Source organism: Xiphophorus maculatus, chromosome 14, assembly GCF_002775205.1.
Source record: "Xiphophorus maculatus strain JP 163 A chromosome 14, X_maculatus-5.0-male, whole genome shotgun sequence".
Classification (NCBI taxonomy): domain Eukaryota; kingdom Metazoa; phylum Chordata; class Actinopteri; order Cyprinodontiformes; family Poeciliidae; genus Xiphophorus; species Xiphophorus maculatus.
The window spans coordinates 12,469,665-12,479,651 of NC_036456.1; the positions used below are offsets into that span (position 1 = coordinate 12,469,665).

Here is a 9,987-nt window from a genome sequence, read left to right on the forward strand (position 1 = left end):
AGCCAATTCAAGTCAAAGCATAATCATGAGATACAAGCTGGGCTTTTTTTTTTTTCACCAGAGCGGAGGAAATGGGTGGCAATGAAGATAAACAAATATGTCAGATGGAAAAAAAAAAAAACATTCAAAACGAGCTAGCTAACATAAACTGGTTGCATAAGTGTGCAAACTTATGCACATATTTTTCAACTGAAATACTTAGTCAAAGCAAATTTTGATTCAATTTCAACACTTCCCTACATTGCAGCAGCATCCAGCGTCTTGGCAGTATCTGCCTGCTCTATCTTGTAAACGCTCATCAGATTGTGGAAGCATTTCCCGTCTGCAGCTGTCCTTCAGAGTCCCTGGAGGTTTTCTGTCAAGAGTCGCTTCTGGACTTCAGGAGTAGAGATATTTTTCTCAAGCTGAAGTCAATCTTTCACTGAATTTGTTAAATGCTCAGTCTAACCATAACACTGAGGAATTTCTTTCTTAATCTTCAGGTGTCTTGGTTAAAAGTGAAAGATCTGGATGCACATTGACAGGTATCTGAAGAAGTTCATCGCCTTGGAAAGAAACAATGTTTTTCATTTAAAATTGTCACACTTGTCTTTGTTTATTTTCAGTGTCAGAATGCAACCCAAAGTTCAATTCCTTTAAATCGACACACACACTAAGAGTTTTGGGGGATTTTAGCGAGGATTCGGTGCCACAGGCTGATCAGCTCCATGCCACGCTGCACTGATGCATTAATTAATGCACAAAGGAAACCTGATCAAGTCTTAAGTGCTTAAAAATTAATGTTCTTTTCAGAAGTCTGGTCTGTCAGCTTAAATTGTCTTACTTTGGTGTGCTGTGGTGGTGCAGGGGTTAAGCACAACCCACATAGAGGCCTTAGTCCTCGTCGCAGGTTCGAATCCCGGCTTAGTGACTTTTGCCACATGTCTTCTTTCTCTCTCACTAGCTTACTTTCCTGTCCTAGCACGTTCAGATAAAGGTCACTAGAGCCAAAAATAAATGATCTTACTTTTATTGACCTTCTGTAACATTCAAGACAATACATTTTGGTTTTCTTTATTAGTGAGAAATAATCATTAAAATGCCAGAAATTAGACTTGAAATATTTTTGTGTGATAAATCTGAGTGATTAAAAAAAAAAATACTGTAAAACCTCTGACTTTTTGAGCTGTATCCATAGCAACACAACAATTGTGGCTTCACCAAAGGATGCAAGTAAGCAAATATCAAGAAAAGCACTCCTGAGGAACCGAACTTTTTTTTTTTTTCAGGTTAATCAGATTCACCATACGTGTTGGCAGATGTAAATATATTTACAAACAAATGTTTGTAAATATATTGCTTAGTCTAAGTATCACAGCACATATTCAGATATATACAATTAAGTGAAGAGTTGCAAAAAGTATTTTATTGAGGAACAAAAGTCAGAAAAGTCAACCTTGTTGATATAACACAGGCTGCTAAATATGCCAGTAAGAGGCAATCGCTTTATAATTCTAAAACCTTAGAAAAGTAGCAAAAGGAAATGTTGGACCACAACAAGCAGAAAAGCACTAAACTAACACACGTTTTAAACTGCGTTGGTTTTTCCTGTAATTATATCTGCGGTCCACCTGAAGTGTTTGCAAAACATTTCAGACAAACTCAACACGCCACCTCTGAGTCGGCGGCATGTTAATCTCTGCCCACTTGAGCGGTGACCACGTTGTCGCCCGACTGATTGCTGCCCCTGATCTTCAGCTCTCGATTCATCTGGCACCACACGCAGGCGTAGCAGCACGCTATTTTTAAGCAGTCGTCGCAGCCTGAGCCCTGCAGAGAGAAAACAGGAAGGAGGGAAAAGGCAAAACATTGTTAAAAAAATAAAAAATGTTACTGGAACTGATCTGGGTCTCTGGACGACGATGTGAACAAGTTGATGAACACTTTCTGATTTGTTGTCACTCTAAAACGTTTTGGATCATCGAACTCATTCTAACACCACAAAGACAACCAGAGTGAAGAGAAAAATAAGTTTTGAAATCCTGATTTCATTTATTAAGGGATTTATTAAGCCATCTAAAACAACATGAACCTGTCAAAGAAGTTATTCTCCGTGTTTTTCTCAAGCTTAGGTTGATTTTACTAACTATATTTGGGGATTTGACTTTTAAAATAGGCAGTTATACAAGTTTTTAGAGTGGTATAGAAAACACCATCAAGCCTGACTGATGAAACTGTCATCTCACTGATTCAACAAAAATATAAGCTACATTATTGGCGCTCATATATTAAGACTTTTAGAAAATTTCTTTGCAGGGTCTAAATCAACTCCGCTGGACATCCGACCCACCCTCACCCTAACGCTAACCCTAAATACCTTCAGTGGAAGATGTGTGTCTCTGCTTTCCCACTGCGACAAACCCAGTGGGATTTTTCTATCTTTAGCTGCGATTGAAAGCTCTAAGTTTGGAGCATCTTGAATTGCTCTTCCTCCTCTCAAACCAACATGGGAAAGAATGAGGATTTGACAAAGTGACGCAGCTTAGCGGAACAAAACCTGCAACCAAAACAGTGACTGGAAAAATTATTATATGAACTAAAACGATCAAACACTAAAATAAAAATGGCACCAATGAAAAAACACCTTCACAGACAAATAATGCTGTATGACTGAGGCTGAAAAGACCTGCAAAACCAGGAAAACATCTGAAACAAAGCAGTGGTTCAAGGCGACAGGCGGAGGAGGAAACACTAAACTCAGACCATCTGAAACCATCTGAGAGCAACAAAAAGCTACTCTAAGAATAAATGCAAGTACCAAAACAAGAAAGTGGCCTTACAGGAATGTTGTGGCGGTCTCTGATGTTGGAGCGGAGTATACAAGACACCACGCCGCAGATGTCCAGGAGCGGCATGAGGCAGCACCATCCGTACTCTTTGGCAGTCTGACACTGCATGCAGGGGAAACAGCACAACCCGAACAAACCTGCAGGGGAGACAGAGAACGTTTTATTGTCTGATAACCTTATTAGGTTGATTGTGACCATATAGTGAACTTTGAAAACCAGATGCAACCATTTTCTCTATTTTTCATTGTCTTCTTCTTTGACTAGGCCACTCCGATACGTGATTGGATATAATCCTTATGAAAAAGGTTTGGCTGTATTATTTACTGTCCACTGTGTAGTTTTACGCAGAAGAAGTTTTAATTTCATTGTATTTGGAAAGAAAAGAAAAAGTAAAAAGCCTTGCTAGTTTAATGTAATGTCAAAAATACCAAACAAAACAGATTTAGTTTTATTGTAATAAAATCGCTCCACGTTGAAGTGATATAATCACATCTTGCTTCGTCTAAACAGCCACAGCTGTATCCTAAAACATTGCTGTCTGCACTGCATCGACGATCTTCATTTCTGCTGATATTCTTTCTTAAGAACAGTTGGAAACCATTAAAGGCAAACGTGTCCAGACCACAGTAATCCTATGGTGCATTTCAAGGATGTTGAAATGTCAATTTCACAACACCTCTGCATTTTCTCACAATAGTCTCTGACACAACCTCCCATTTGACATTCCTTAGAAATCCATGGAAAGCCAAATTATGTCATGAGAACATGCCTGCAATCCCCACCGCCCACCGGTCAGCCATTATCTACTCAGATAGGAAGTTCAGGAACATCAATTTGATCACTGGCGCTTAAAGAACGTCCAAATGAATGAACTGAACTAAACCAACTCAAGGATTTTTCCAGAATGAAAGCTGTGTGCGTCACTATCAGCGATTGAGGCACATGTAGCACAAGTTCTTGCAACAACAATAAAAAAGATGATCTTTTCAAAGTAAAGGCTGAAGTTTGAAACACTGACCCCTAAAACGGCAGAATGTTGAGTACTAGAAGGTAAAATTAACTTCATTGTTTTTTATAGTGATAAGAATGTATCTGCAAAAAAAAAAGTAAAACATGGGGATTAAACAGTGATTGTTTAAAACTAAGGATGCAGTTTTCTGTCCAATCACTGATATTTAAAAAGCTGGACCTGACAATCCCAGTTTTGGCCAACACAGGCTTCTTTTTTTTTATATCTGACACTGTCAGAGGTGTCTGAAACGTCACTAAATATAGCAATAAAGGCACGAAGTTGGCAACAGCAGGGAGACTATTGTCAACCATGCACGTCCGGGGGGGATCTCTGTGAATCAGCCCCTCTCTCATGGCAGAACAAACGTGGACAGTGGCTGATTTTCAGACCTTTGAGGAGGAAGACAAGATCGGTTTCACATGCAGGAGTCGGCCAATTACTCAAAATGAAGCAAATCAGGGTCTATCGAACAGCCGGACGATCATTCTAGCCTAGAGGTGTGTCGACCTTTTTCCAAAATCTATTAAAATAATTAGTAAATTGGAAAAGATTTTGAAATCTTGAAGATCTTATGGTTGACATCTCAGAACAGAGCAGAAATCAGTCAATAAATGTATTTAAATTGTCTGTAGACCCTCATGTCTTGATTGCATCTGGAATCTGTAGGAGGTTACGCCCTCCATCAACCCAACTACACAACCAAACGGAGTAATAAAAGCTCCAATGTTTCCAATGGCACCTGGCCAATGTGCTCTATTGGCCAGGTGAATTTACATAAACAAATGTTACATGTAATCAGATCAGGAGATCCAAAACTATCCAGTCTAACAAAAGTAAAATAAAGCTCTTTTGGTTTGCACTCCACTCCTGGAGAAAAACAGTTTGTTCCTTATCAAGTAAACCATCCCTGCTATAAAGCATTGGTGGCGGCAACAGCATGATGTGGGGATGTTCTACTGCAGCAGGAACCTGACTAGTCCACTTATAAAACGAGAGAAGCTACATATGCAAACCTGAGGCGTTTACCTTCTAACACCAGAACTACCAGAATCGCTTGAAATCTATCAGTGCACCCCGTGTTACTTTTGTTACTTCTGCAGATTTAATGTGACAAATTACAGAAGTACAGAATGTGTTTACTTCTTGAGCAAAATTGTGACTTTTTGAAAAACATGATAAGTTTGTATCTCATCACGAGTTCGTCAGAACGGGCCATTTTATCTGATTGTGGTTCGACGTCTCAGCCTGTTAAGCCAGACTTGAGCGGTTTAACATGCTCATTTTTGAAACCTCTGGCGAGTTGACAGCCATATTTCACAACAGCAGTGTTTAGTTCATCATTTTTGCTGTAGATTGTTCCATAAAAAGAGCAGAGAAAGAGCCGTCTTTCTTTTTCTGGCATATTGTCAGGAAACAAACACAGCGAAGGTATTTTTGGTTTCCCATGTCAGACCTCGGGTTGTTGTGACCTCTGTGTTTTTACATTACGGCGTGAAAATAGAAGCATCACATAGGAAGTGTAGTCAGCATGAGGTCAACACAAACTTTCTGTGCTGGGACTTTCAGATGTTTGTGCAAGAATGAACCGCTAAACTTCCATGCAAGCATGACACGAAAAGGCAGAAAGAGCCGATGTTGGCAGAGAACTAAACAGAGCTAAACCTGCGGCTCTTTGATACAGAAATGTCCCACTTTTACTGAAGGCAGCGCTGACAAAAGCGGCGTAACGTGCAGCACAGGAGGTGAAATTTTAAGCTTGCGCTACAAGACTGCAGTAGTTGTCGGAGAGGCGGAGAGACTTTAGGTAATAGATGGAAGCTGAATCATTTAAGAATAAAATCTGTTTCCATGGTAGCAGCTTTCCTCAACAGGTCTCTGTATTTCTGTCGGCTGCGTTATTTCACGTCGGTGCACTTTGTGCAATGCAGTGACGCTCAGAGTGGCATATTTGTGGATTTGAGGTATTTTGGGATTTTCTACTGCATAAAAAAAAACAGAACAAAAGTGAGAAAAATCTGAAAGAAACAGAGACTCCTATGAGAGTTTAAATTAATAACGATATTTGTTATGGTGCATCAGACCTGCTGTGTTTGACCTTTAAGGTTTAATTAGTATTAATGCTGGAATATTAATGTTTATTAAATGCCCCCTTAAAACTATTGAGCAGAGGTAAATCCAGGAAGTTTTGAAAGAGGGCTAAAAGTTAGGCCAGTGATGATCTTGGGTTATTACACCAAAAATAATAGTTAAACTGCAGTGTAAAATATGCAACTGGTAGAGGTCACCCTCAAATAGGTACAAATCTGGCCCCTTCGAGTAAATTGTCCCACATGTTCCAGAAATGTTCTGCATGAGACTCTTCCACATCCGCCGGTTTGGCAGACGGAGCTCAAACGTTTTCTGTATGTCTGTGAATACATTTTTACTACACTTGTCTAATCATTGTCCTGTTATCACTGACACGTGTGAAAGAGTTGCTTTGAGTAGCTATAGCAGAGTACAAACCAAATCTAAAGACACTTTAAAAAAAATGATTACTGTCAGGTGTCCCACTAAAGCCTTAGGGACTAATAAGAAAGCTGTTTCAGCTAGCAATGTGCTATAAAGCTGAGCTTGAAATTGTTGTGTGGCTCTTTCGGTGATGATGAGGTTTATTTGGCTCTTACTGCTGAACTGGTTCGCCAGCCCTTGATTCACCCGTACACTGAAAAGACCCTGAATTAAATGCTTTTGGGTTGTTTTTATTACCTAAATAAAATCAATTTGCTAATGCAGGCCACGTCTAACCATGAAAAGGTGGAAAACTGACATTCATCTGGAAAACAGGGGTGAGCTTTCCAAGGTAACAGGACAAGTCAGAACGCCTCTTTGTTTTAATGAAAATCAGATGCACCTGGATTTGAAAGGTGCATCTGAAAGGTACGGAGGGGGGTGAGTCCGTACGTACAATAAAATCTTCTGTCATGAGGTTAGAGTAGGAGTGATTAGGCAATGTCACGCTGTCATAATTCCACAATAAATTCCTGGTTTCACTCAGATAAAATGTTCCCACCCCCGTTGAAAAACTGGATTTATATAAAAAGGTCAGAAATGCCTTAAGAATTAAAACAAAGTTAATGCAATTTTTTTTTTTTAAAACAAAAAGGTTTCATCTTTTCCAGGAGTGCTAATCAACGTGGAGGCTGCTCTCCGTTACATCTGTGTTCATCGATTGAAGCTCCTGATGTTTAACTTACAGCCGCTGGTGTCTTTGCAGCAGTCGAACAGGCCGGTGCTCCAGCTCCCAGGGCTGGACGAGGGCGGATGGTAAGCCATGTCTGGAAGAATCAGAGTCAACATGAGCACATCGGGAAGTAAAAATCATGAATTTGGAGCTTTGCATCTTATTGCCACCCCACATTCTTCGTTTTTAGGCGGATCTATATACAGTCTCTGTCTGCTGTAGGTATTATTCAGAGAGCTTTACAGACATGGTAAATGAAGAACACCACCTGTGAACTGTAAGGTTGTTTGGATGTAAACCACCAACTTTTTCATTTTGACTCCTTCCTTACATATTAAATGCCAACATGGTGGAATCTGTGACGTGTTTTTCTTTTTTACACTTCATAATATATCCAAACACTTTAAAATCTGCTAAAGGTTTTGGATTGAGTGATGGACTAATAAAAAATAGCAAATCACTGTAAATCGTATAAAAAATGACAAGTCCTTTCATAATTGTTTTCAAAATAACTAACTGAAAAGTGCAACTTTCCCCTTTTACTCTGATACTCACAAATAAAACCATCTCCAAAGTCAACAAGGTAGTAAACAGAAGCTTTGGTGTAAATTATTCCCAGCATAAATGGAAATGTTCAGTAAAAATCTCACAGGTTCTTTTAGAGAACATTAATGAACAAATATCGTCACTCAGACCAATAATAAACAGAATGGAATAATATTACCATTGCAAAACTCCTGCAGCCGAAGGGAAAGTTGGGTTTATGAAGTATCACGTTTATAAGGTGGGGCTGAATATATATCCACACCTCGCTGCAGATTTTTAAAAACATTTTACAACCTGGTTTCTTTTATTCAGCCACTTTATGACTCCTTCCAACAAAGTTACAGTTTGTGCATAAAACAGAAAACGATGACAGGAAGACAAGAAAGGTTCAATTTGTAAAGTTTTTTCTCCGTCTAACAAATGTAGAGTTTAATGGAGTTTATCTCTTTTCTGTTTGTGTTGCTTCTTCGCGATAGATCCACTTTGTGTTTTGATACAATATTTGGATACTTTTGATTTACAACTCAGGCAAACAATAGATTTTATAACCACATCAGTCATTTAAACATTGATTAAAAGTTGCTCTCTTAAGCATTTAAATTAGTTCGCATTTCTAACATCTCATTTTCAGCTAGCCAAGCTTTTAATGCCTAAATCAGACCCACATGGAGTGAAAGTGAAAAGCAGAAAAACACAGTAACAAATAATGGCAGTAAAAACTACAGCAAGAGTCAAAAGTCTTTGTGTCGGATCTATGAGAGGTATGAACAAGCATGATCATAACGGAGTGGCGTAATGTAAACAGGCAGCTTGCATTTCCTGCCAAACTTCAATATGAATGCAAAATATTTAATGGGGTGTTTCCTGAAGAGGCTGAAATAATGCAGAAACATCAGTTTAGGAGAATAAAATCAACTCAGTGCAGTTTAGTTACAAATCACCAATTCACAAAGACTACTAACGCGCAGGAATCCAGTTTATATTCAGAAAACGTAAAGCTGCTCGGCTGAATCCGTCGCCACATCTGTGTTAAAGCAGGAGAGTCACATCATAGTTTGGCAGCAGATAAATCTAAAGCAGCTGAATGATTTCATGACGTTGATGAGAACCAGAATATTTGAGGGAGATGGAGAAGTGTACAGCACCAAAACTGACCTAAATGAACGTTGCATTTCCAGATGGTGCCTTAAGCTGAATGATGACTTTTTAATAGCTTAAATTTAAAAAGTTGAAAAATTTTGGTAACACTTTATTTGAAGGGGTGTGCATATGACATGACATAGACATGACATAAAACCTGTCATGAACATGAAAGAGTCTTTATGAATCTCCATGACTGTTGTCATGAAGTGTCGTTTGGTAAATAATGACACTTTTAAAGCAAAGTTGCTCTAAAAGTTGCATTAACAGACCATTAAAAGTGCCAACTTTGCATGATTTTGTAAATAATGACACTTTCATGCAAAGTTGGCACTTTTACAGCAGACTTACTACTAGTTAAAATGGTTATAATAAACAAAGTATTTACATATGATCTGTAAAATTAGTCATTAATGCTAAAAAAAAAAAAAAAAAAAAAAAAGGAGCCATAGATAATATTTTGGCTAAGGCTATAATATTTAAGTTGATGTTTAATGTTTTTGTGCGACATTAATGTGTAATGTCGCACAAAGACGTCGCTGAAAATGAAAAGCCTTGTTCTGCGAATCCGGTAAAATGAACACGTTCTGCGGTAAAAAAAAAAAATAAATAAATAAAAAAAAATAAAAAAAACCCAGTTGCTATTAAAGTTTTGACCTAAAGCCAGATGTTCCGGATCATTTCTTTCTTACCTTTTTAGCGTGGTGTGGAGTTGATAAAACACGACGAAGTGAAACAGCTCTCAGAATCTGGGGCCGTGATAGGGATCTGGACTTTCTGCACAGACAACCCCTTTGTGACCAAAGCTTGTGTTGAGGACTCTTTGTCACGCAGCCCTTATATAACAAGTCGCCTCGGTTGAAAGCGCACCTCACAATAACTACTTTATAGTTTTATGCGCCTCTTATCTGCCACCGCCCGCACAAAACTCATAAATTGTTTGAAACAATACACAAAAGCTCTTACTTAGAAAAAAAAAAAAAAAAAACAATTCTTAGAAAATGGTATAGCGCGGAGAATTAAACTCGTTTATGATGATGTAAGGAAAAATATGCTCATGATTAAAATACATAAAATCATCGAGATGAGCAAAAAGATCCTTTTTTTTCCCCTCGAAACCCAGACATGTTCTTCATTCCTGTAGGGGGCGCTGCTTCTTCTCTAGAAATTCTATTTCCAGATCGGGTTTCCATCCATCCACTGGTCTGGACCTGCTGGTCCATGGAGCGTCGTGCTGG

The 9,987-nt window shown here is 38.6% G+C and overlaps 1 protein-coding gene across 1 annotated transcript; it reads right to left on the reverse strand.

Annotated features, from left to right (window-relative positions):
* Positions 1–1,383: 1,383 nt before the first annotated feature.
* Positions 1,384–9,620, reverse strand: LOC102238313 (placenta-specific gene 8 protein-like). Its single transcript, XM_005804768.3, has 4 exons — positions 9,442–9,620; positions 7,077–7,157; positions 2,820–2,965; positions 1,384–1,809 (listed from the first exon to the last, which is right to left on the reverse strand). The coding sequence occupies exons 2-4, from the start codon at positions 7,153–7,155 to the stop codon at positions 1,672–1,674; spliced, it is 363 nt and encodes a 120-aa protein (XP_005804825.1). The 5' UTR covers positions 7,156–7,157; positions 9,442–9,620; the 3' UTR covers positions 1,384–1,671.
* Positions 9,621–9,987: the final 367 nt, after the last annotated feature.

What these genes read in the sequence shown, in the direction of transcription:
- LOC102238313 (XM_005804768.3), bottom strand. Translation starts at nt 7,155, where the DNA reads ATGGCTTACCATCCGCCCTCGTCCAGCCCTGGGAGCTGGAGCACCGGC. An exon ending in CTGCAAAGACACCAGCGGCT is followed by an intron (nt 2,966 to 7,076) that starts GTAAGTTAAACA and finishes TCTCCCCTGCAG; the next exon opens with GTTTGTTCGGGTTGTGCTGT. An exon ending in GAGACCGCCACAACATTCCT is followed by an intron (nt 1,810 to 2,819) that starts GTAAGGCCACTT and finishes TTCTCTCTGCAG; the next exon opens with GGCTCAGGCTGCGACGACTG.